This window comes from Crocuta crocuta, unplaced genomic scaffold (assembly GCF_008692635.1).
Source record: "Crocuta crocuta isolate KB4526 unplaced genomic scaffold, BGI_CrCroc_1.0 scaffold131, whole genome shotgun sequence".
Lineage (NCBI taxonomy): Eukaryota > Metazoa > Chordata > Mammalia > Carnivora > Hyaenidae > Crocuta > Crocuta crocuta.
This window is the reverse complement of record NW_027528977.1, coordinates 13,098,995-13,125,915: the sequence shown is the minus strand read 5'-3', so window position 1 is coordinate 13,125,915 and position 26,921 is coordinate 13,098,995. Positions and strand designations below refer to the sequence as shown.

Here is a 26,921-nt window from a genome sequence, read left to right as displayed (position 1 = left end):
GGGAGCTCAGAGATGCCAAGTGTGTTTCTCAGAGAGGCACAGCAGGGCAATGGTGGGTTCACTTTATAAGTCTAGGATTGCCTGGTCTTCTCCTTTCCCAGAGCTAGCCGCTGTGCGCGACCCAAATCTGGATCATTCATTCATTTAATCCTTACAACTCGGGGAAACTGTTTTACAAATGCAAAAGGGCGCTGCGAGGCTGAGGTTTGCCCGAGGCCACAGAGGCAAAGCGAAGGAAAACACAGCGGGGGCTGCGAAGGAAGGAAGGCGTCTTTGCGGGTTCCGGGTCCCCCGGTCCAGTCTCGAACCCCAAAGGTCGGCCCCTCCCCCTACGCGCCCGCGGGGCCCCTTTAACCGGACGGCGGANGCGGGCTGGGGCCCCCGCGGCGCCGCGGCCCACCTGGCCTGCAGCGCTCCCACCCCCGGCGGCGGCGGCACGATGCCCTTTGACTTCAGGAGGTGAGTGTGGCGACCCCGGACACGGGGGCGGGAGGTGCCCGGGCACGCCGCGGACCCCTCTTGCCGGCACGCAGAAGCAGCCCCCAGCTCTGTGCATGCCTCGACAGGCCCTCAGGGACCCGGGGCGGGCCCCCTGCAGCACACAAAGCCGGCCGGAACCGCGGAGGGCCCCCTCCTGCAGGGAGAGGCAAAGGCATCCACCTTCGGGCCGCCGCACCCCTTCCCTCAGCGGAGCCCCCCTCCCCAGCCTGGCCCCACACCACGCTAACCCGCATCTGCGCCCCCATTCTGGGAAACAGAGGAACTCCCTCCCCCCAGATCCCCAGATGGGGACGAACGAGCCATCCCCCTCCTGCCGTCCGTGGAGTCTCTTCGTGGCCCCTGCTGACAGGTGCGTCGGGGCACCTCCAGTGAGTCCGCAGGGGTCTGCAGCCCCATACCGCCTGGCAGCAGCTGGAGGGTTTTAGGTTTCCATAGGCTGAGGCTGCCCCAGCCTGGGCAGAACAGGAGGCCTGGGCCGGTCCAGGTCCTGTTCTCTGGGTATGGGGGGCACCACGGGAAGGGGGGAGGCCAGGAGTCCCCAGAGGGCCCAGCCTGGTCTGGCCTTGGCTTTCTGCAGTCACTACAATGGGTCCTTTGTAGGGTCCGGCTGCTTCATAGCCCACGTTGTGCTGGGCTAGGCCTTCTGGAAGCCTGCCTGGGAAGGGGTCTCCACCAGGCTTTCCCATGAGGTACGGAGCCCCAGGGAATGCCCTGGCCTGAGGCAGCCACATTTCCGGGGTCTGGCCAGGAGAAAGGCAGGACTTTGGAGTAGGGGAAGAGCTGGATTAGAATCCTGGCTCTGCTCCCTCCACTGAGCAGCTCGGTATATTCTGGAAGTTAGGGGCGAAGGCTCTGGATTCATTCAGACCTCCCCTTAGCTGTGCAGCGGGATAACTTGGGCAAATGTCTGAACCTTCTCCGTATCTCTAAAATTTACCACCTGCAGACTGGGGCTAAAATAAGGTCCTCACCTGTGGGGATTGAATGCGTGAGAAGTGCATAAGTCAGAGCCTGCTGTAGGGTTAGAGCTCAGGAGGAGGATGTTAGAGCTTTTCCAGGAGGTCATTTCTTCATCCACAAATGGGGATTCTGATGCCTCACAGGAGGGAACTCTCTCCCCTCTCCTGCCCTTTCCCTCCCTCCAGGTGTGAGTGAAGTCAGGGTAAAGTGAGAGCTTTCCCAGGAAGAAAAGCCTGGCAGTGACCCCGATGCATTGGCTGATGTGGTACTCCAGCCTGTCCTGGGCACCGATGCCATCTAGCAAGCATCCCGCCCCTTCCATGAAGCCCAGAGGCTCGCACCCGGGTCTCAGACAAATGCTTGCAGACCCAGGGCAGTTCCAAACAAAGAAAGTCCCTCTGATGGAATTCAGGGGCAGTCCTTCTACTGATAGTTAACATCAGGCCGTGAGAGCTGTGGCTGGCACGTTGGATTCCTGGTTCCATAAAGCCTCCCCTTACCAGGCTGATAATAAAGGTTCCAGATCTTCCCCCTCCCATCTCCATGTGATTTAATAGGTTCTGGTGATTTTGACTTTGTTGGAGAAATCACTGCTTTCGGTCACTTAATCCTGTCTCTCTGCACTTCCTAACCCGTTATCTTAAAAGCAGGAAGTTGATGCTCCACGTTGAGCGTCTTGCCTTGGACCGTCTTGCCTTGGACCTCGTGAGAACTAGACTGAAGGGTGGACCAGGGTTCCAGGTCAACGAGCAGCATCTTACCTGGTGCCCCTTGAGTTGGTGGCTTGGAGTGCCCTGGTACCACAGGGGCCCCAGCTAAATGAAGTGTTGTAATACGTTTTCTTAAGGGCTTGGGCTTACCACAGAATGGTGAGAATAGATTTCACCACTTCGCATTTGCCCTTTGGGGGACAAGACATTTCTGCCCAGTAACCTGTACTTTTAAAGGTCTGTTAACTCCAGGGCTCAGTTTCTGAGGAAGGTTCCACCATCCTGCACATCTTCTTCCTCTTCAGTGTTCATCAGATGTTTACCGTGCTCAGCACTCTGCCACGTGGCCCACAGTACCCAGCTGGGTGGCGGGTAGCCGTGCCCTCTCAGCACTGGAGGGAAGAGAGGAGGGTGTTGTGGGTCCCAGGAGTGGGAGAATGTATGAGCCAGCGTGCTTGGGGCATCTGCCCCTGTACAGGCACTGCAAGGTCCAGACTTGATGTCTGTTCCTTTGTCACCTGTGAGAGGGAGTTTTCATCTTCATTTTAAATCAAAGGAAAGGGAGGCTGACAGGTGGAAGCTGTTTGCCCAGGGCCATATGTTGGTGAGCTGGTGGAGTTGGGATTTGAACTCTGGGCTATTAGCTCCAAAGCCTTAGCTCTGGAAGAAAAGGGAGAGCTTGGAGGGTCCCACGGTCCTGTTAGATCTCTTAAGAACTATGGGGGAATAGAAAGGGGTACTGTGATTGGAACCCCACCCCCAGTTCAGTGTCCTATGACTTCAGGTTTTCTCTGTTTGAGAGATGCAGGCAAGTAAAATGTATGGAGCTCCTTACTTCTCCGCCATCTTGCCTCCTCCTCCCCCTCTCCCAGTTCAAGGCCTTCCTGCCTGTTTTGGTGCCTTAAAACCAACCAGAAACAGGAGGAGGCTGGGGGGAATGGCAGACTCTTGCCCTTTCTTATCAGCACTCTTGTTTTCTTAGTGCACGTGGGACCGATCTTGCACAACTTACCTCCTGTGTATTCTCCTGTCTGTGAAATGGACATGAGAGCAGTAGCCCTTCTTGAGAGGATTCAATGAATCAATGTGTGTAAAGCATTCAGACACAGAGTATGCACCCAATAACTTTTGGCCGCAATTTTCATGATTGGTGTTATTTCATGTAAGCACCTCTATTTCCTAACACTGTATAATTCACCTAATTATTATGCTTATTCTCTTTCTCCCTGCCATTAAAACATGAGCTCCTTAGGGCAAAGATTTTTATCTGTTTCATTCTCTGTTGTAACTCCAATACCTAGAACAGCACTTGGGCCAAACTTGTCCTTGGAAATGCCTCTCCAAGTCTGTCCAGGACGCCAAAGACATGGTGTGATTTGATACGTCGACTCTTCCTTTACTGGGCAGATTTTGAGCTCTTGTTGGAGAATTTCCTCCCCCTTCCTTCCTTGAATGTGCCCTGAATTGGTGTTGGGGGTTAGGGGAGGAGGGATCCCGGGACTGCAAAGATTACTCGTGTTTGCTTTGCTCCTGGTGAATTGTTTCATTAACTGCTGGCCCGTTGCTGTTGTGGAACTGGCCTGTGGCTGAGATCCGGGGGCGTTGGCTCTGAGCGCACCCAGTTCCGGCTGGCTGGGGTCAGCAGCACCTGCCTACCACTCCGCCTGGGCTGAGGGTGGAGGACAGTTCCTGGAGCCCAGGCTGGGAGGAGCCTGAGCACTGCCTTCGGAGAGGCAGAGGGGGCCACTTTCCCACAATGGAGGCCCCCAAGTTGGAACCCCCAAGACCCGGGTGTGCTGCTGCCCCGTCACTGACCAGCTAGCTTAACTTCTCAGAGCCTCCGTGTCCTATTTTGAGGACATGTGGTAACCTTAAGTGCCTCAGCTGGTGTGTAGATGGAGGGGCACACAAGGGATCCCTGCAAGGTAGGGCCAGTTATGTAAATTGGTGGGGCCCCGTGCAACACGAAAATGGCAGCACCCCGTGTTGGGAAAGTGTTGAGAATTTCAGGACAGACCTAGCAGAGCATTGAAATCAGCATGGGGGCCCTCGGAGCACAGGGTCCTATGTGACTGCCTAGGTCAGACGCCATGCTGTGGTGCCTGGGTTTGACCCCAGACTTCCTCAAGAACCCCGAGTGAGCTTTCCAAAGTTGACCGGTGTGTGTGTGTGTGTGTGTGTGTATTTTTATAGTGAGCTTTCCCCAGTTCACCTAATTTTCTCGTGTCCTGGTTTCAGCCTCCAAGCAGGGCCCATTGCTGTGAGGATCCAGTATGAACTCCTTAGCTCCTCATGCGGCTTTGTCTGAGGGGGGCCCTGCAGACCCTGAGCCTCCCTCACTCCCTACACCAAGCCAAGCCCCAGCCGCCGCCAGGGACTGTGAGCACATAGTTAACACTCCGCACCTAGTAGTTATCGCGAGTGTCTGTATTTCTATCCTGCCTCATTCCAGAAGTAACTTGAGGAAACTGATAGAAACATACTTCACAACAGTTTTTTTAAGAATATAAATTGACCGGGGTGCCTGGGTGGCTCAGTCGGTTAAGCATCTGACTCTTGGTTTAGGCTCAGGTCAGGATCTCGCAGTTTGAGTTCCAGCCCCAAATCGGGGTCTGCACTGACAGTGTGGAGCCTGCTTGGGATTCTCTGTCTCCCACTCTCTCTGCCCTTCTCCTGCTCAGGGACATGCTCTCTCTCTCTTTCTCTCAAAATAAGTAAATGTGTATGTGTGTCATACACACATACCACACAAATGGAATTAAAAATGAGGTCAAAAGGGAAATGATTAGACCTGAGGAAAAACGGTGTGAAAACGAAGCCAGTATTTTGTGTTCATGGAGCAGTTACTAGTGCCTGACATGATTGTAAGAATCTTACCTGTATCGACTCATTGACTCCCACAGCACCCCTGCAAGGCAGACACTGTTGTCCCACTTTACAGATAAGCCACTTGAGGTGCAGCAGAGTTCAGGAACGATGTGGGTCAGCACAAGGTGCTCAGGATGGAATGCTGCCTCCTGGCTCCAGAGCCCCACTTGTTCGCTGTAAGTTCCTCTCAAGTTTTCCCCCTTTCATTTGCCAAGTGCAGACAGAATGGGTGTCTCCTCTAACGGGATTCATTGGGTTTCTCATCTCTAATTCTTTTCCTACAGTGCTCATTAAGAAGCTTAAAGTCACTCATTTTTTTCTTCTTTTTTTCTTTTTTCTTTTCTTTTTTCCTTCCTTTTCTTTCTTCCTTCCTTTTCTTTCTTTCTTGCTTTCCTTCCTTGCTTCCTTCCTTCCTTCTTTCCTTCCTTCCTTCCTTCTGCCTCTTTTGGTCTGACACCTGTTTTGGAAATTGTCTTTAAAGATGCCAAGTAAGGGTCTCATACTAACTTAGAGCATCTCACTCCGGAGGGTCCAGATTTTCCCACTTTGGCCCCTGGGGCTTTAAAGCGTAGAACATCAGTTTACCTGCTCATTGGGACCCAGAAAAGATGGAAAATCTGTCCCCTCGGGGCGGTTTGACTCCTGACTGTGATACCTGATATTCTGAGAGGGGCTTTAGCCCCTGTGGCCTCGATAAGTGCCGTTTCCCATCTGGTAATCCTTTCTGGTTTTATTTTGGAGTTGCTGCTGGGCTGTTTTCATCAGGCATTAGAGGGGCAGGCAGGGCGTGAGGAGGGCATTTGGGGTGATGCTTACGCATCCCCTCTGTCTCACTGACCCTCTCAACACTGGCTGGCTGTGCATTAGAATCACTGGTGGAGTTTAACTCAGGCCACCCTCCAGACCCAATAATCAGGATCGGAGGGGGAGGGGCCCAGGCATCCGTGTTTTTTAAAGGCGCCCCAGCACACAACCAAGACTAAGAAGATTGCTCGAAACCCAGAGAACAGGGCAGCCAGAGGTGGAGTAGGGACTTGCAGGGAAGGCTGGGGTGCAGGGTCTGGTCCCACCTCTCACTCTGTGTGACCTACAGCAAGCCATTTCCCTACCTGGGGACTGTTCCTCACCAGTGAAGGGGTCGATAAGTGGTCTTACCTTTCCACTGATGCCCTTGCTCTTGAGAGTGTGGTCCCCAGACCAGCAGCTTCAGAGTCACCCGGAGCCTGTGGGACATGCAGAACCTCAGTGCCCACCCTGAATGTGCATCTGTGGTTTGATAAGACCCCCAGGTGGTTTGGATGTGTGGTAGGGTTGCCAGAGCCCTGCTCTAGATGACTGTTGTGACTCGGCCCCTCCGAGTCCGTGCTCCGTACTGTGCCCCCCACCTGTGGATTCACAACATGTGTGCACCTTTCTAAAGTCACTTAGAAGTCCTGCGTGAGAGGAAGCCGAGTCACTGGTTTCAGTGCAGCTTTTGCCAAACCAATTGTCCAAGCCACCAAGTGGTTCATGAGGCACCCGGTACCCTTTCTCAAAGACAGTGTGGGAGACCGCCCTAATTGATCCCTTAAGGAAGTAGTAATTAGCCTAATTGTCTGCTGTCCACTTTAACATTCAGGTCTGTTAACTTAATTACGTGGGTTGTAGATGCAGGAAAAGTATAGGACAGGAAAAAAACCGCCTGACACTAGCATGTGTTTGTTTAAAAAAAATTTTTTTTAATGTTTATTTCTGAGAGAGACAGCGTGAGCAGGGGAGGGTCAGAGAGAGAGGGAGACACAGAATCTGAAGCAGGCTCTAGGCTGTGAGCTAGCTGTCAGCACAGAGCCCGACGCAGGGCTCAAACCCACGAACCGTGAGATCATGACCTGAGCTGAAGTCAGACGCTTAACCGACTGAGCCACCCAGGAGCCCCAGCATGTGTTTGTTTTTAAAAGTCTTGGCCGTTGGGAGAGGCGGGACAAAGTCAAGGTTCCCTGTACTGTCCAGAGCATGGGGTGCATAGGTGCTTTGCAAATCTACTCTCCCTGAGGGGGCATTACTATGCCTGTCGTCCATCCAGGGAAATCGACCTCAGAGATGATGATCGCACAGCCAGTGCATCAAGGGGCCCTGGGGACCGGCGTGCACCTGACTGTGTAGTCCTCCCCCTGAAGCCCCTTCCTCCTGCAGCCCACTGGGCGGCACAGCTGGACAGGAAGCAAGATCCATTTGAAATGGATGAAATGTTCTGTTTCTCCAAAAGGTGAAGACCCTGTTGGAGATGAGAGACCTGGCTGTTACGAAACCAAAGTACAGTCACGGTCCCTGGAACATTGGGTCCTGGTGTTGGGGCAGCCCCTCTGTGGCCTTACCTCTTTTTCTCCCTCGCCTTCAGTCTAGAGGCCAGACTCTGGAGGAGGAAAAGAGTCAATGCTCATCTCGCGAGTTGTGCCTGACGGTTCCTCAGCTTGTGATGGGCAAGTGCTCTGCTGGGCCCATCACAGGACTTACATCGCCCGGGCCCCACGAGATACAGTTATTCGTAATTTGGTTTCTTTTCATTTTCTTTTTTGAAATGAACATACCAAAAATTGGACTTTTCTTTTTGTGTTCTCTTCTATGAAATTCGAGACCTTATGTCGTATAGCCACCTCCGCCCCCATATGGATACAGAACAGTTCTGTCACCCTAGGAAACTCGCGTGATCTCACTGTACAGTCACGCTGCTGATTCGGTGTTTTAGAAATTGTGTGGTAAGAATGCTTAAGATGAGATCTACCCTCTTAACGAACTTCTAAGTGTGCAGTAGCGTTAACCGTAGGCACGGTGTGGTAGAGCAGACCTCCGGAACTCTTTCATCTTATATGACTGGAGCTTTAGACCCATTGAAGAGCAACTCCCCATTTCCCCCTTTCCCCAGCCCTGGCACCCCCATTCCACTGCCTGTTTCTATGAGTTTAATGGTGTTGGATACCTCGTGTAAGTGGATTCGTGTACTATCTGTCCTTCTGTGACTGGCTTGTTTTATTTGCATAATACAAGATGCATCCATATTGTTCCATGTGGCAGGATTTTAAGGCTGAATAGTATTCCACTGGACATCTGACCACATTTCTTTGTCCATGGACATTTAAAGTTGTTTCCACATCTTGGCTGTTGTGAATAACGCTACCGTGAGCGTGGGGGTGCGGGTTCGTCTTCAAGATCCTGATTTCAGTTCTTTCGAATAAATATCCAGTTGCAGGATTACTGGATCATATGGTATTTCTGTTTTTAATTTTTTGAGGCACCTCCATACTGTTTCCCCAGTGGCTGCACCAGTTTGCATTCTGACCAATAGCACATGAGGGTTGCTTTTTCTCCACATCCTCGGCAACACTTACCGTTTGACAGTGACCATCTTAACAGGTGTCAGGTGATAGCTCATTGTGGTTTTGATTTGCATTTCCCTGATGATCAGTGATGTTGAGCAGCTGTGCATATACCCTGTTCCCCATTTGCACGTCTTCTTGAAAGAAACGTTTAAGTTCTTCGCCCAGCTTTTGGTCAGGCTATTTGTTTTCTCATTTGTTTGTCTTGTTTTGCTGTGGAGTTGAAGGAGTTTCTTCTATATTTTGGATAGTAACCCCTTTTTAGATCTATGGTTCACAAATATTTTCTCCCAGTGACAAGGTTGCCTTTTCACTCTGTTAATTATTGCCTTTATTCAGTTTTATTATTTGTTTGTTTATTTTTAAAGCCGTTGAATTGCACACTTTATTTTTTTTAAAGTTTATTTACTTATTTTGAGAGAGAGTGTGTGTGCTCATGCATGGCGGGGGCAGAGAGAGAGAGAGAGAGGAGGAGGAGGAGGGAGAACACCGGGGGTGCTTTGACCCAGAGCTTGCCCCTCTCTGAGTGGCACCCACGTGGTGACCCCAGACACCAAGGCATTGACCTGTGGTGAGAGCGAAAATGGTTGGTGGCATGCCCGGAATCCCTCAGGGCCCAGGCAGGCAGCTTGGTGGGTGATGGGGTGTGGGCTGGGGCCCGCCGGAAAGCAACCCTCCCACCAGGAAGGGGCAGCTTTGGTGTAGCTCTGGGGTTCTTTGCTCCTCACATTCCCCGGTTTTTCAGGAAATGATGAAAATTTTATAAGTTGTGTGAAAACGGCTAGTAAGCATTTCCAGTTTTATTTTTGTTGAACATGAGACTGGGCCAAATCCACGCCTCCTCACGGCCGACAGTGGCCCATGCCCACAGCACGTAGCCCGTGTGTCACACATACCAGTGTGACCACACACTAGCTGGGTGGACAGGGCTCAGGGCAGAGCCCCAGGACTCAGAGGTGCTCTGGTGGGCGTGGCCTTGGAGCCTGAGGCAGGGACGTGAGGGTCCCCTGGGTTTGGGGTGAGGCAGCCTTGGGCCACGGGGTGTTCCCTGGTGGATGGTCCTGGGACGGCACGGACGGCCCTGTCGGTGGCCCGGCCCTCCCTCTCCGGCGGTCCCAGCCTGCTCCAGATCACTGGGTGTGTCTTCAGGTGGCCTTCCGGGGCTGTGCTGTGGTACCAGCGGCACCCACAGTGGTCCCTGTGTATCGAGTGCCAGGCTGACGGCCTTCCTCGGATTCCCTCAGTCGATCCTCACATTGAGGAAGAACCATTTATCATTCCCATTTGCCTGGTGAGGCTGCTGGGCACAAAGAAGGGACAGGACTTGGCCAAGGTCACACGTACTGCGCGTGACGCAGCTGAGACTCGAGGGCTCATCCACGATGCTGGAGCTGGCTTTCTTAACAACACTCTTGTGTCCCGGAGGCGAGTGGTATGAATTTCTTGGGGCCTTTCCATGGACATGCCTAATGTCACCTGCCGTCCACTTTGTTGTGTTTACAGTTCCTTTCTCTGGAAGCCTTGGAGGGACTCTGGGTCACTGGAGAGGAGGCTGGGCCTGGTGATCATGTCCTGTCACCATACACACCTATGGGCAGGAGGTCACCACCAGTGAGCCCCTGCTGGGGACCCAAGCAGTGGGGTGCAGCCCCTCCAGTGGGGAGCAGCTAGGGCTGGTCTATGGAGCCCCCGTCTGAGGCAGGAGTGGATGGTAGAGGTGGGGCTGGTTCACTGAACATATTTATTGGGGCCCTACCATGTGCCAGGCTCTGTTCTAGAAGTTGGGGATATAGCACTGGTGCAGAGAGATCCTCCCCCATCCCCCCAAGCCCACGAGACTTGTTTTGGCATTTGCTTTTCTCTCTCTGTCTCTTTTAAATTAAATACACTTCATATTTAGGAATAATCTAGACTCACAGAAAATTTGTAAAGGTAGTCCAGCTTTCCCTGTGGCTCACAGCAAACATTCCCACATCTGTTACACCTAAAACATTGGTATCAGCACATTATGATTAACTAAAATCCGGACTTTCTCTGGACTTCGCCTGTTTTCCACTGACGTCCTGTTACTGCACCGGGATTCAATCCAAGACCTTACCTTGCTCCAGTGGTCCTGTCTCCCCAGTCGCCTATGGTGGGACACAATCCGCAGCCCTTGTCTTTTGTGACCTTGGCAGCCTTGAAGAGCACTGTGCAGGTGTCCGCAAGAATGTCCTCCAGTCTGGATTTGGTTGGTGTGTTCTTATGATTAGACACGGCTATGGGTGGAGTGCCTTTCGCAGTGCATCCCGTTCGGGGTGTCACGCGGTGTCAGTGGTGGTGGTGACCTGAGCTGGCTCGGACAGCATTGCCAGGCCACCCCCGTGTTGCTCCTCTTTTCTTTTTTTTTTTTTAAATGTTTTATTTATTTCTAGGAGAGAGAGAGAGAGAGAGAGAGACAGCGTGAGCAGGGGAGAGTCAGAGAGAGAGGGAGTCACAGACTGAAACAGGCTCCAGGCTCTGAGCTGGTAGTCAGCACAGAGCCTGACGTGGGGCTCGAACCCACGAACCGTGAGATCATGACCTAAGCGAAAGTCGGACGCTTAACCGACTAAGCCACCCAGGCACCCCTCCTCTTTTCTTTTTCTTTTTTTACTTTTAAGAAAATGTTTATTTTTGAGAGAGAAAGAGAGAGGGAGAGCATGAGCGGGGAGAGGCGGGGAGAGAGGGAGACAGGATCCAAAGCAGGCTCCAGGCTCCAAGCTGTCAGCACGGAGCCCGACGCAGGACTGGAACTCATGAACTGCGAGATCATGACCTGAGCCGAAGTCGGACACTCAACTGACCGAGCCCCCAGGCGCCCCTGTATTGCTCCTCTTGATCAGCAGTCTTTCTCTCTCCCTTCCTCACTGTGGAGTTGGCCCCCTGTAGGGAAAGCCACTGCAGTGGGGACCATCTGTCACATTGCAGGGGGCAGAGGTAGCATTACGGCTTGGAGCGGTCTTTCCCTTAGGCCCCAGGCACTTTCAAGAAAGAGCTGAGAATGAGGCCTGTTAAGAGGAAACTTGGAAGCACTAGGAGTGTTTCATCCAGTGCAGGGAGGTGTTTTAAAGACTTGTCCACAGTCTGATAGGTCCCCTACAGTACACAGGGTGCTGGGCCTGTCCTGAGCCAGTTCCTGTGGATTCAAGAGGTGACTATTGGCTTGGATGAGACAACATCTCCCTATTTGCCTCCACCAGCTGAAATCTTACCCACCCTCCTCAGCCAGCCTTAAGCACTGCCTCCTCCAGGAAGCCCTGCCTGTTCTTCCTGAGCGGCAATGCCCTCCCTGACCATACCAGCCCCTCCTCTCGCCATCTGGCTCTGTGCTACGTGCCTCCCTTGCTCCCTTCTTCTCTGGCTCCAACGACTCTGGGCTGTGACAGCGTCACACTTGTGCTCTCTCCTGCAGGACCCAGCCTAGGGACCGGCGCATAGGATGTGGCATTCCCTGGGTGATGTGCTTTGCAGAGGCACATGGCATTGTGGCAGAGGAAGGCCTTTGTCTATCTCCAACAGTCCCGGGTTCAATTTTCAGCTGCATTACTTCCTAAATGTTTGACTTTGGGCAAGATGCTTCACACCTCAGCCTCATTTGCCTCATTGTAAAGCAAGTATTTGGTCACAACTGCAAATAGTAGTGTATGGCTCCCAGGATTGTCATGAGGCCTCGTTGCCCTTGTCTCTGTAAAACCCTTAAGACCACCTGGCATTTATTAGGTGCTCAGTAATTATTTGCTACAGAAAAAAAAAAACACCAGGAAATCTCGACTGTTGTAGAAGATTTATTTCCAGGCTGGCAGGAAATTAGAACAGAGATGCCGCCTTTCTATCAGCCTAAGTCAGCTACTTTCCATAAACAACCTGAAAGTCACAGTGATTGAAGGCAGCAGAAGTTCATTTCTCACTCATGTAGAGTCCCAGGGTGGCTGGGGATGCGTTGCCCCTCACGCGTTCCCAGAGACCCAGGTTCCTTCCATCTTGTGGCTCTGTCTTCCCCAAGGGTATGTCGGATCCTCTCCCAGGCCTGGCACTGGGGAGAGAAGGATGTGGAGGACCAGGTGGAAGGTGTGGGTGTGACACCATCGCTTCTGTCCTGAGCTGGGGACCCGTACCCACGCAGCCGTGGGAGGGGTCAGAGATCCGGGTGAGCCGGGTGCCTGGAGGAAGGGAAGAGGATGGGCTTCGATGTGCCTGTCATTCGCAGAGGTGGTAACTAGCCGCCGCCAGTGCTGCTCAGCCTTCTGCCATTCTGGTCCCAGTTCCATAATTTGAGGGCACATTCCTAAACAGCGTGTATTATTTACTTAATTTTTCTTGAAAGTATTCAGTTGTTTAACTTCACATCCTTATTTATAAAAGGTAGCTTTATAACGTCTTTGAACATGGCGAAACCGTATCACCCGCCATAAATAGATACAAGTAATTGCAGGGTTGTTCCGTTCTGGCCAGCTGGTGCCTGCCAGCGTTGTTCAGTCTGCTAGAAAAGGGATCGGCCAGTGCTGGAAGGATGAGAGGCCTGAGACTTCTTCACTGTTCGCAGAATGCTCAAATGAGAACTGAGCAGGGATTAACCACACTGTGAAGTCCAATGCCACTTAACTGCCAGGTCACCCCCTGCCCCCATATTATCTGAAATCACCCTAGGTCACACCGGTGGCAGGGAATGCAGGCTTAGGGGACAACCAGCACACAACATGTACAGATCTAGAACTTGGTGGAGGGAGAGGTAGGTGGGATGCACCCTTTCACCTCATAGCACTTTACCATGTTATAGTTTGCACCTTGATCTGGGGAAACTGAGGCCCAGGGCAAGACATGAGCCTCTCCACCACCACCACCCACCCTCCGCCCCCACTGCCCCCACCACCAAGGCCATACAGCAGATCTGAGTGCTCCTTCTGCTGTCCCTGGCTGCTGTCCTTGGCTAGGGAAGGATTCCTCTGCCAGGTGCGACTGCACTGGGCCGGGGGCGTGTGGATTCGTGCTGCTCTCCCACCTCTCTGTCCCTGGCACCCATTACCCGCCTGGTGCACGGGGCCGGGTTTGCACAGGAGTGCCAGCCTCCCAGGCCTGCTTCAAGGAGCCAGGAAATCAAAAGGCAGCCTGGGCCTGCCGGGGAACGTCACCCAGTCACGGGCCCTGTGGGCGAAATCAATTTGTCTGGTGACAGCATCAGTTGGTACTGGCACCTGGGAAGCCGCTTGGCTGTGTGCTGTTAAAGGGAAGCCTCCCCGTGTGTCCTGGCATGCCCGTTTGACGTTGTTTTTTCCTCTTAACTGGGGCGGAGTCCTCAGAGTGATTTGTTCACAGAGTAGAGGCGCAGCTTCCTCTCCTAATTCCCCACGCCTGATGCACCATCCTCCTCACTTATAGCAACACTAGGCTCTGCCCACTGAAAACAGGCAGTGTGCCCTGGGCTCCCAGGCACACGGCCAGAAGGTATTGTTATTCCCATAGTGGCGATGAGGAGCTGGAGGCCCAGGGAAGTGGGGTTCATCCATCCATCCATCCATTCACTCATTTAAAGATTTACTGGGGAAGATTCCAGTGAAAACAAGACTGATGTTGTCTTCACCTTCATGACACTTCCAGGCTAGTGGGGAAATATGGGCAGACAACGGTGAACAAACAATGGCATAAAAAGTTCTTCTCTGTTGTGGTGAGTACTGAGAAGGCAGGAAAGTAGATGGGGCGCTCAAGAGTTCGTAGAGGAGGAACTAACTGGATTAGCTTGGCCATCTGGTACTCTGCCTCCACAAAGACCCTCCCAGACTGCCTCTTCAGTCTGCTTTGGGTCGCCTCCCACCCCTTCCCTGGCTGAACATTTTTATCATACCTGGGAATGTCCTTCAGATCACTGAGCACAGTTGTAATGATCTGTGTGTGCCCTTCGTCATTTAACATTCTGTGTGGATGGAGCCTAAGCTCTTGAGAGCAGGGGCCAAATCTATTTGCTTGTCACCATCACCGGGTCCTGGTGCTGAGGCCAGGGTCTGCGCACAGCAGATGCTCCGAAAGTATTTATCAAATGAAAGAGAGAGGCTGGGAGGAAGGGGCCAGTCCAGCTGGAGTCAGATCCCAAGTATGGGGATGGGGGGGGTGGTCCATGCTCTCCCCACCTCACACCTTCCACGAAACAGCTCAGAACCCTGCCCCCCAGCACCTGGCAGAGGGGTCCAGACCCACTGGGGTTGGGCGCTTTGTTGCCATATCTCTGCATTTGGAAAAGTTTCTAGTTTTCTCCTAAGGGTGTAAGTGTGTCTGAAAGGATTTTTATGTCTCTAGCAGTGAGAATGGAAAACGTATCCTTCCGACTGTGTCCTGAGGAATTGGGAACTCACACATTACTAAGGCCCTGCCCAAAGCGGGAATGGGTGGCCGGCTGCCTGTCCTAACGCGAGGCCACTGGCTATCCACCACCCTCACTGACTCACTTGCTTGAAATGGCACGTTAGCCCCCTGAATCTGAGGCGGGGGAGTTGGGAGGGAGAGGATACCTGACGTTGCTTGCTCACCCCAGCTTAGGGGTTTAGCCTGATCGTTCCCATTTTGAACAAACAGCCTCAGAGCAGTTGAGGGCTTGGCCCAAAGTCACATAGCTGGCAAAGTAACAGAACCAGACCCTGAACTTAAGACTTTCTGACCTCCCCAAAATGATGCTTCTGTTAGATTCTTGACCCCGGAGGCTTAGCCCACCCATTTTCAATTTCAGTCTAGAATGGGCGGGTTTCCCTAGTCACCTCGGCCCTGTGTCCCCCACCACTGTGACTCCCTTCCCTTGGCCTCGTCTGGTCCAGGGTACACCTAAGAGTCTACATTTCCAAAGCATCCTCTGTGATTCTTTTTTTTTAATATTTTTATTTATTTGTAGGAGAGGGAGAGAGAGACAGCGTGAGCAGGGGAGGGTCTGAGAGAGAGGGAGACACAGACTCTGAAACAGGCTCCAGGCTCTGAGCTGGCAGTCAGCACAGAGCCTGATGCGGGGCTCGAACCCACGAACCGCGAGATCATGACCTAAGCGAAAGTCGGACGCTTAACCGACTAAGCCACCCAGGCGCCCCAACATCCTCTGTGATTCTTAGGGTCAGGTAAGCTGGGAAAAGCCCGAGGAAGGCTTCACGGTTACAATTCAAATGTAATTTTGAAGCTGAGTACCACAAATCTGAATGAATTGATAATGATCACGAAAGTGTGAAAGTGTCCTGTGGGACAGAAGAGTTTAGAAAGACCTTAGAAGATGAAGCGCAGTCTGCAGATGATTGTTTTCTCTGTAGATGAGGACACTGGGGTTCAGAGGGTTCACACAGCTGGAAAGGGGCCTCAGGAACACAGCTTTCCTGAACTTGAACCCCATCTTTGTTAGTTTGCCATAGGAGGCGTTTGCATCTTGGTGAGTGCTAGTTAAGGCCTCAGACCCTTCCCAATGACACAGCTGCGGGTTTTGACCCCTCTGTCCCTGGTACAGAGACCTAGACCTGACGTGTTCTCTGCAGTCAGATGTTTCTGGAAGGAAGGAAGTGAGAAACTGCAGGTGCTAGACAGGTAGGGGTGGGGTGATGGTAGAAATACACTGAGTAAGTAAACTTACTGAGCATCTCCTGGGCATTGGGTTCAGTGCTACACACTATAAATATGTTATCTTATTCACTTCTTAACAACGAACCCATGTGAAGTAAAAATGGAGGCTCTTCCCCATTTTGCAGGTGTGTCAACTGAGGTAGTGATTTGCTCCAGTGTTGGTGTGTGTTAAGGGTCTGGGCTAATTAGACTCAGTAAATATGGGAGCTGGGAGGTCCTCAAGATGGATGGAGCCAGCCTCGTGTTTTTGGACTTGGGGGACCCAAGATTTTGAGAGCTGAGGGGTCCCACCTGAGATCACTAAGCCATCAGGTAGCGGGGGCTGGTTTCTCTCTCAGACCTGTCCGACTTTCTCCAATCCAGCTTTGGTCGTCCAAGCTATAAAACTGGGTTACACTCGAAGCCAGGTGGTTTGTCAGAGCTGAGTTCACCCTGAGTCAAAGGAGGTTCCAGAGGGTCCACCCACCTGCCTCCGCCCCGCCCTGGGTCAAGCCCCTTGCAGTGGGGCCACACAGGCACGTCACCCAACTTGGGCCTCTGCCTGCCCTGTCTCACTGGGGCATGACGAGTCACACACCTGGGGCTCAGCTTGTTCTAGAAGGGCTACCGCATGCTGCACCTGGGACGGCGGGGCTTTGCGTCCTGGCACATCCACCCACGCCGTGCATGTCCTTGGGTAGCTCACCGCACCTCTCTGAGCCTGCCTTCNCCCCCACCCCCCACCCCACCCCAGGGCTGCTGAGCAGCCTGAGCAGAGTTAAGGAGAGACCCTCCCACCGCTCCTGGCCCATAGTAAGTCCGAAGTCAGTGTCACGGCCCTTGCCCTGCCTTCCCCCGTTTATGAAATTTCCTGACAGGCTTGTTTTGCTACCGCAGAGACTGAACTGGTAGCACTGGGATGTTGAATTCCGCCCCATCACAGATATTCTTTCATCCCCACATTCTTTTAAAAAAACTGAATTAAATGCCAGCATTTTTTTTTTAAGTTTACTTATTTTATTTTGAGAGAGAGCACGCTGGCATGCGAGCTGGGAAGCAGAAGGGACAGGGAGAGAATTCCAAGCAGGCTTACAGATTCTATTTAGGACACTCCCTGGGGAAGGAGTAGAGAGGGGGAGAGTGAGGCCCAGAGGTGGCTTTTACTTTTCCAAAAGGCTGGTGCGTTCGGTCTGGGTGCCCTGTGTCGGCAGGCCTGCTTTCTGCTGGCCAGTACCCTCCACCGCCTCACAGGGTCTTCTGTGGGCCCCATACCACAGTGGACACCAAGAGCCCAGGCACAGAGGTCTCCCTTGGAAGGAGCCGGTGGCCTTTTGGGATACAGCAGAAACCAGGGTTAAGAGCTTGGTCTCGGAGTCTGCCACCAGGCTGCCATCCTCTTGGTCTGCTGGGTCCCCTAGACCCAGGACAGAACTGAGCACACTAACAGATGTGTCGAATAGTAAATGAGCAGAGTTCGAATCATAGCCGCGTTTGAACGACAGCTTTGCTACCTGCTGGCCCCCTGGTTTGCCAGACCTTGCTCGCGTCATCAGTGGGGGTAGGGCGGGTGCATTCTTGCCGGGGACAGTAGAGCTTCAATGAGATCACGATGGGAAACCGCCCAGTGCCGCACCCCATCACTGGAAGCGCCCAGTGTGTCCGGTTGGGATTATTTTTGAGTTTGCTTCGGTATTTGAACTTACAGGCTACCGCATGAGACGTGGCCCTGTGGGTGGCAGTATCACAGCTGTCATTTTGGAATCTTTCCCAGAGCATATTGTCAGTAAGAGCCCAGAGAAGGGACAGTGCGTGGGTTTGGCCGAGGGAGGGGAGCTCTGGGGAGAGCCACCCCTGTGTGTCACAAAAAGTGCCTGTTTGCACTTATGTGTGTGTGTGAGAGTGCAGTGTGCATGTGAGTGTGTACATATGTGAGATGTGTTCATGTCTTTGCTGAAGGCCCTTGGGGTGGGTGGCCATTGTGCCCCAGCTGGTGTCCCAGTGCGGGGCTCCCAAGTGGGGGGTGTGGGATGTGGACTCGGTGTCCACCCTGTCACCAGGCTTAACTGGTTTGCCATGTGTGCTCGTCACCTGGAAGGATGTTGCACAGAAGCTAAGATACGTAGGGATGTCTATCAGGTGAACTGGCCCCAGCGAGGTTAGCGACTTGTGAGGGGCTCCTGGGTCTGCTGCTTCCTCAGTGGGACCCCTGGCCAGGTTCCCCTCTGCTGTTTTTGTTTATTTTTTATTTAATTTTAATTTTTTTTTTTTTTTTTAATTTCTAGGAGAGAGAGAGAGAAAGACAGCGTGAGCAGGGGAGGGTCAGAGAGAGAGGGAGTCACAGACTGAAACAGGCTCCAGGCTCGGAGCTGGCAGTCAGCACAGAGCCCGACGCGGGGCTCGAACCCACGAACCGTGAGATCATGACCTAAGCGAAAGTCGGACGCCTAACCGACTAAGCCACCCAGGCGCCCCTTATTTTAATTTTTTAATGTTTATTCATTTCTGAGAGAGAGAGAAAGACAGAGTGTGAGCAGGGCAGGGGCAGGGAGAGACGGAGACACAGAACCTGAAGGAGGCTCCAGGCTCCGAGCTGTCATCACAGAGCCCAACACGGGCTTGAACTCACGAACCGTGAGATCATGACCTGAGCCGAAGTTGGATCAGATGCTTAACCGACTGAGTCACCCAAACACCCCCTCTCCACTGTTTTTAGAACACATACCCAGTGTTTCCCTCCTTGGTACCCCATCATAGCCCTGTAGGGAAGGAGTTGCCCATTTCACAGTTGGGAAAATTGAGGCCCAGGGAGTCACAGTCTGCCCAGCTGGCTGGGGACAATTTGCTGGTTAAGATGCAGCTTCCCATGGTCCCATCTGGAGATTGTGATGTGGTGCATCAGGGCCCTGGCCTCTGTATTTTCAGCAGCCTCTCTGGGGCATTGTAATGGTCAGGAGAGTGGGACCCCACACAGGAGCTCCAGGTTTGTGCTCTGGCCCAGTTGTTTGCTCCGTCTGGTCAGTCATGGCGCCCTTCTGGGATGGCTTTGGTTTCCTCAGCTGTGAGGTGGGGAGAGTACGATGGTGAAAGTCTAGTAATGTGAACATTCTAGAAGCAGTCGTGTGGCACCCTTAGGATCCAGTGAATACACATTTGTTGTTGTTATTCCGTATGTGACTTGTTACAAAAGCAATTTAAGAAACAAATAGAAACGCCGNCACTGCTGGGCACGGATGGGGGTGCTGGTTTCCAGGAGGGAAAGGGGACAGGGGAGGAAGCACACTCGTCTGCCGCCCGTACCCGGTCTGGATCCAGGGGACGCGGCCCCCGACACCCCCTCCCCCACTTCTCCACTGCGGACAGCTTGCAGTTTGCAGCTTCCCTTCCAGCAGGGAAGGTGGACAGTTACACAAGCGAGAGTTTTCTGAGCAAGAGTGCCCAGGGGACTCTGGGGGTTCTGATGGAACTTGGCGCAGGGCTAGAGGAGGGCCTCCCCGCGGTGCCACCCCGGGACCTTAGCGACGGGCAGGGTTAGGTGGATGCCAGGGCGAGGGGTCCCGTCCCGCCCAGAGGCAGGGACGGGAGTGAAGTGTCAGCACACAGTGAGCCCGAGAGTGCGTCTGGGCCGCGATGAGCGTGTGTGCTGGACCCTCAGCACGATGAGGACGAGTTTGAGCCCGGCTGCCAAGTCCGATTTGCGGTGCGGCGGCCTGCAAGGCTGCGCTGTGGGGACAGGCCGGGGTGCACCCAGCGCGGCCGGGCCAGCAGCTGCTGGCTCTCGTAGCGTTTGCTCACTCTGCCAAGAGACCTCTTTGATTCAGACTTTCCGCATGGACTTGATGTTTGGAAAATGTTGACCTTCAACTAGTCAAATGTCGCTTATTAAATTGTAAGTCACATCCTATTCAGTTAAAAAAAGAAAAAGAAAAAAAAAGGACAATGGACCTGTGTCTTGGTTCATGGTCTGTTGGCAGGAGGTGACTTGACAGCACTTGAGTCCGAGACAAGAAGGGTGCCTTATCAGTGACCTCCCCCACCACCGCCACCGTGTCCCTAGGGGTGGGCGGCGTGTGGTTTCTGTGAGAGGCTGGCTGTCGTTTCTGTGAGGGAGGGCAAGGCTGGCTTAGCAGCCAGGCTGGAGAGGCGCAGACACGACTGGAATGCCAGCCTGGGTGAGTGGACTTGAGCCCTGCTCGCATGAAGGAGAGTCCAGTTGGGAAGGTGGGCTCTGTTGATGCAGGCTGGAGAGGAGTGTGGCCGTGGCAGCGGTAATTCTTGATGAGAGAAGGGGATGGCAGAACGTGCCCAAGCTGGGAGAGAATGAGGGGGCTTCCTGGAGGAGGGACCCCTGAGAGATGAGCCGGGGGAGACCCACAGAGGGGAAGGGATGGCATTCCAGCTGAGACACTCTGCAGCTGAGAGATTGGGAGGCAGGGATAGTGGTGTCAGAAAGAGTGGTGGTCACCAAGGCAGGTAGGGTGGGCCTAGTGTGTGGACCTGCCTGGCTGCACATTTTGCATCACACAGTGGGGAGCCATAGCAGGTTCTTGAGCACAGGTGGTGCTTAGGAGAAAGAAAGGGATGATGTGAACGTCAGCATTCCCTAAAGCATGGATGAAGGGGAACCGAAAGCCTATTGGCCTGGGTTAGAGTGTTTCCCAGGGAAGGCAAGCGAGCATTTTCCCTGATGGGAGGACTACTCATTATTCACACTCTCCCGGAGACAGAAGACAGACTGTGGGGGCCAACTTGAGACTGAATTCGCACATATAAAATGCCTAAAGCGCGCTGCAGACAGACACATAACCCTGGAATTGTAGCCGAGGGTTTGAGGTCCCTGAAAATCTCACTGCAGGAAATTCACAGTTGGGGAAAATAGAATTGGGGCCCCAAGGCCACTCATTGACATTAGGGACATGTTGATGTATTTGAAGCTTATTAGCATAACACAGGGAAGAGAATACCCTTGTTGTTTTAGGCATCTGAAACTAGGAATAAGAGGAATTTCTTTCGGCTTCATGTCCTCGTCTGTAAAATGGGCATGATGAGAGCGCCGGATAGCACGAGGATCACAGGGGCCAATGCAGAGGAGATGCTTGGCATTGGACTTGGCTGGAATAGGTTCTCGGTTGATATGCCTGGAACAGTCCAATTCCTTCTCCCTTACCATGCTAACTTGGTGCAGGTATGACCATTTCTGTTCCAGCAGTTTCAGGAAGATGCTAATACATTTGTTTCACTTTCTCGCAGGGATGCCTTGAGTAAGAGACTTTTCCCTCTAAGTCTAGAACTCACTGCCCTGTGTGAACAGTCATAGCCCTGGCCCCACCCCCTCCCAGCTGTGGGGCCTCAGACAGGTCCCTCATCCTCCTGGGACTCAGTTTCCTCATCTGTAACAATGGACTAATAATAGTGTCCCACCCCAGCATTGTGTGAGGCAGAATGAGATCACGCGTGTGAATTCTCCATGGCCGCCGGGTGACTGACCTCTTCCTCCTGGGGTCCTGTGGATGCCCAGGACTCAAGGCAGCCCGGCTGCCTTACACATGACTTGGCTTCCTCTCCAGGTTCTTGTCTTCCACCTTCCATTAGAGCTGCTAGAGCAGGAATAATCAAATCTAAGCCCCTCTGTCTGCTTTCAGCCTTGCTTCCTTTTTCATTCCCCCGGGGCTCTTTGATCATTCATTGATTCATTCATTCACTCATTTATTTGCAAATATTCATCCTGGTCACTGCACTGGGCACCAGGAGTCCAGCGGTGAGCTGGAGGGATATAGCCCCTGCCGTCACGGAACCTTTCATTTCAACAATTAAACCCAACACCCGATTAAATTTGTTGTTCTCAGTTGACATGAGGGCTGTGTAGGACAACACCGAGGGCTCCAGGACCGGAGTCTTCTAGGGATCAGGGAAACCTCACTACAGTGGCTCTCTGAAGATGCCTATGGTTGGGTGCATTAGGGATGATGGGGGGAGGCCCAGGTGAAGGGAACAGCACAGGCAAAGGCTTGAGGTGGAGAGGTAACTAAAGGCTGTGGGGCAGGGGACCAGGGAATGTCCGGCTGGAGGAGTCAGCCGGGCTAGGCCATGGGGGGCCTTGGAGGGGATGGTTGGGAACGTGTCCTTCATCCTGAGAAGCTTTCGGCCTGTGAAGCATTTTAAAATCTTTGTGCAGAGCTCACCCTGGACTGCAGGGGAGGGGCGGCAGAGCAGTTAAGATCCCTCTGCAGTGCTCACGTGAGGGTGGTGGTAGTCTGTACCATCGCACGCCCCAGGTCCTTCTTCAGTCACGCACCAGAGAAGCAGCTCAGCTGGTGCCATCGAGGCAGAGTCCTTGTGCTGATACACAGATAAGTCACAGACACCAGGGCTGTGCATCCCAGGATCCTGGGGCGAGATGGAGCTGCCTTCGCCAAATCGCCGGCTGCCACGTGTCCACGATGATTGTGACGCAGGCCGCTCCCAATGAGCCCAGGGAAAGACTGTGTACTTAGACCTACTGTGAGCGTGGTGGGTCCAAGTTCATAGGCTCAGCCGAGCTTCCCAGCACTCGGCAGACAGGTGTGGGAGTGCCCTGTTGTCAAAGAAAAAAACTGGGCTGGGCCTTGGTGAGGGACCTCCCCGAGATCCCAAGGTGCCTACCTGCCAGGTGTTTTGGGCCAAAGTCCGGGCTCTCCCACCCTGTAGGTGACAGCAGGGAGAGCATGCCTGTGTCCTATAGCACTTGAATGAGTAATGCTTGGTAGGTTCTGTGTGCGGCTGAGGGTCCTGTGGCTGGAGGAACATGCTCTGAGGTCATGACTAATGGAGTTCACACTGCCTTCTCCTTATACCACCTGGTCCAGGCTCACTTTCAGATTCCCAGGATCCCCCAGGCCCGGGTGGGTGGCGGGTGGCCTCACTGGGTGGGAGGGCTCTGCTCCCCTGCATGCCCCCCGTGTCCCCTCACCCGGTGCATCCTCTCAGGCCTTGGGTGGAGGCAGGGCTGTTCCCTGTAAATACCAGTCCCCTTACATGCGCATTTTTCCTCTATGATTTTTCCTGTTTTGATGAAACACTGCTCTTGGCCGTGTAGGTTCCCAAGAGGGGACTGAGGCCCCGGCCCGGCCAGCCGGTCATTCAGGAACTTTGCTCCCAGGCCCAGCCCCACACCCAGCTCACATTCCGCTGGGGCCATAACCTTCGTGCTCTGTGTGAATGGGGCCCGCTTCCCCCTCCCCCCCCCAATTCCCATGGTTCCCACGGCCACCTCCTTATCACTCTTCCCAGCTGACTGAAAAAGGCTATATTCTGGCCCCAAATTACCACCCCCACCCCGTGTCCTTTCTGTTTTCTGTTTTCTTCCAGACTGAAGGGTGTGAGAGTTTACTACAGTTCACAGTCCCGCCTGCCTCTGAGCGCACAACACTGGGGCCTGACTCTCGGGCTGCCTGTAGGGGAGGGCCGGGGGTGCTGGCCGGTAACGTTAGCCCATTCAATCACCAGGCGGCACTGAGCGCCTACTGTGTACCAGGCATTGCCGCACGCACTGGGCACGGAAGTGGGGGAGGCTAACTGTATCATGGAGGTAACAATGCCATCCACCCACCTGGAAGGAGAGGTGTAGCTGCTGTCATTGGCCCCACTTTGCAGGCTCAGAGAGCTGACACAGGGTGCCAGGCTGAGGCTCAGAGAACTGTCGCGGGGCGCTAAGAGCTCCGGGTCCCTTCTCTGCCACCTCTGTGGGAATGGCTCAAAAAGCTTCCCTCCTTCAGGGATCGGAGAGCCCTACACAGTCTCCATACCAGCTCCAGCTGGGTGGGGGCTGGTTTCCAGCCCCTGCACAGGGGACAGCCTGCCCACCTGTACATGGTGGCCTCTCCAGGGCCACAGCACAGCCAGTAGGTGGTGGCTCCGGGATTTGGAAGCTAGGCTTCTCCACCTCCAAATTCCAAAATCTGTTCTTTGGGGTTCTCAATTACACGTTGGCCTGGTTATCTCTGTTATCTCTGTTGCTTTCTTCCCCGCTGTGCCTAAGCCTCTGTCTTAATCACACAACTCTGCCAGCAACACTTGTGTTAGAAGTATTTGTCCTGAGTAATAAGCTTTTAATCTTACCTTTGACGTATATTTACTCATCCCCTACTCATACATGTTTGTTCATTATTTATTCATTCTTTCAACAAACAGCAGTTATTCAGTGCTGGGCCCCAAGTCAGGGCAGGGAGGGACAGGTGAGCCGCGAGCTCACAGGTACATAAGGCCCAATTCTCCCTGGGGGAGCAGAGGAGGGCCGGGGGCTGCGGGGAGGCCTTGATAATGGTCATGGCCAATGCTGAAGCAGCATTCTCAGGGTACCTGTGCCACTCTGCCTTGTCCTACCTATTAACCATTTCATCCCCACGGCCTCCCCTCTGCAGTTATCGGGAGCTCACTTGCCCAGGGTCACCCGGCTGGCGGCAGAGCCAAGACGCCTGGGTCCGAGTCGGTGCCCTCAACTACTGCGCCGTACCCTGTGGACGTGAGCTTGCCACACGGGGAAGTGGAAAGCGCACGTGCAGATCTCAGGGCGGCAAAGGAGGTTTGTGTGGCAGAATCGAGGCCCGCGGGCACCTTAGTGGGAACCGTCCTTGGGCTGGTGCCCTGCACGGGCTCCGGACTCAGGTCGTTCCAGAGCAGGAGATGCAGAGGATCTTGTGTGAGGAGGAAGTCAGGGGTGTTAGCCACGCCTGTGTTTCTTTGTGAGCACAAAAACATATTCCAGAGCCAGAGCCCGAGTTCCACGGTGTTTGGAGCCCTGCCCAAGGGCCTGAGCTGGTGTTGTGTGGAGGAGGAAGGGCCTGGCCGGGGTGGACGCAGACTAGGCCAGCCTTGGCTGGAGCCTGGCTCTGTTGTTGACCGCTGGGGTCATTCAGGGTGAAACCCAGCCCGCCCTCCTGGGCACTCAGTGCTGTGCCTCAGATCCACTGTGGAGAATGGTCCAGAGCCCTTTCCCAGCCTGTAGGGCCCTGTGCGATCCATCCTCCTTGCTCCTTGCTGACCTCATCCTGTGCCACCTTTGCCTCCCTGTGTGTCAGCCCTGGTGAGCATCGCAGCTCCTTAACCCAGCCGACTTCACCTTCCACCTCAGATCCTTTGCTTGGAATGCCCTTCTAGGCTCCTAGCTTGGCCTGCTCCTTCCCTCCTGTGCAGGTCTCTGATTGGAGGGGCCTGGCCCAGCCACTCAGCCAGAAGTGTCCCCTTTCACATGCCATCAGATCACCGCGTGTGCTTCTTGGTAGCTCTTGGCACTTTTCCAGGCAATCACGTCTCCTTTTTGCCGATCACAAATTTTTTTTATTAAAAATTTTTTAATGTTTATTTTTGAGAGAGAGAGAGGGAGACACAGAATCCGAAGCTGGTCCAGGCTATGAGCTGTCAGCACAGAGCCCCACGTGGGGCTTGAACTCACGAACTGTGAGATCATAACCTGAGCTGAAGTCAGACACTTAACCGACTGAGCCACCCAGGCGCCCCTTGCCAATCACAAATTGTATCTGTCCCCTCCATGAGAATGTAAGTTCCTCACTTTGTGGGCCTTGCTCACTTCCGTTTCCCCAACACCAGCAGCGGTGGCTGGCACCATGGACACTAAATATTTGTGAGCTAAATGAATTAGCCTAACATCGCCGGTAACCTGGACACCATGTGCCCTGATGAGGTACACTGACAAAGGCACATCATGGTGAGATTCTTCCCAGAAACGCACACCGTGGCTGGAAGCACCAGAAAACATCAGACAAACCTAGTTTGAGAGACGTTGTCCAAAATAACTTGCAGACGCCCTCCAGAAGTGTCACAGTTGTGACAGGCGAGGGAGGATTTACAGCTGTCACAGATTGGAGGAAACTGCAGTACCCAGCCGCTAAAGGCAGCGTGGGGGCCTGCATCCGACCCTGGACCAGAAAACCTGGGGAAACCCCAATTGTGATTTACTTACTAGTATTGTTCCAAAGTTAATTTCATGTTCTGAGATATTTTTTCCCCCTGTGGGTTTCTAGGGTTCTGTTGATCTTCCCTCAACTTCAGGGCATTTGGGACCTTAAGAAAAAAAGTGTGACTTGGTGAAGGTATTAGAGGTATTCTTATAATGCACTATTGTTCCTGTACAATTCAAAGAACTGGGCTTTGTCATGTTGAGCCGGCACCTGCTTATCCGGGGGCTGTGTGGGGTTCAGTGGAACAGGGCTTTTAATCGCTGTTGACATTTACCCTCTGTAGGAAATACATTTTATAGTATAACCTGGCCTGTGATGTTTAAAAACATAATATAACAATGCCTCCTTTATCATGGGCAGTGCAAACAGGTATTTTCTATTCTCTTGTAATCTAATTTTTTTTGACGCTGGTTGCAGTCCACTAAATTGATTTTTCAAGCCACTTACCAGTCATAGCATACAGTGAGTAAACGCTACTCTGGAGGGTTAAAGCGTGAGCTGTACTCATAGGTCCCATTTGTTCGGGGGCGGGAGGGGAGGGTGGCACATAACAGGTGCCAGGCCCAGTGGTGAACATTGTCTCCTTTAATCTTAACCACCTTTTGTGGACCAGGTCACCTGATCTCAGAGAGGGCACGACCAAGCCCAGGTGACACAGCAAAGAAGGATTGCCATCTCAGTCAGCCTGACGTGTGTGAATGTAGTTTGGGTCTTGGAACATTTCTCCTGTGTATCTGCCATTAGGCCTTGCTTGGGATTGTTCCCAGGGGAGGTGTCAATAGATACACAAAGGAGGGACTCAGATGTCAAGCTGGTATAGAAAGAAATTCAGGAAATGGTCTAGTCTCTTCATTATTATTCTAAGCCCTTGCAGAGGGTTCCCAAACTTGGCCAAGGATTAGATTTTTTTTTTTCTTTTTAAATTCTTAATTGATTTTTAAATTGAAGTATAGCATGGCTCACTATAAAGTGCTCTCCTCTTAAGCATACAGCTC

At 53.1% G+C, this 26,921-nt stretch overlaps 1 protein-coding gene across 2 annotated transcripts in view; it reads left to right on the top strand.

Annotated features, from left to right (window-relative positions):
• The first annotated feature begins 369 nt into the window (after positions 1–369).
• ERGIC1 (endoplasmic reticulum-golgi intermediate compartment 1) overlaps positions 370–26,921 on the top strand; it is a 101,280-nt gene continuing 74,728 nt past the window's right edge. Inside the window, exon 1 of one of the 2 annotated variants that reach the window (XM_077757312.1) lies at positions 370–459. In XM_077757312.1, the coding sequence (XP_077613438.1) occupies positions 440–459 (20 nt within the window). In that variant the 5' untranslated portion in view covers positions 370–439. Of the gene's footprint in view, positions 460–5,137; positions 5,216–26,921 lie in introns of those variants that run through there. The other variant, XM_077757311.1, reaches the window with a different exon arrangement.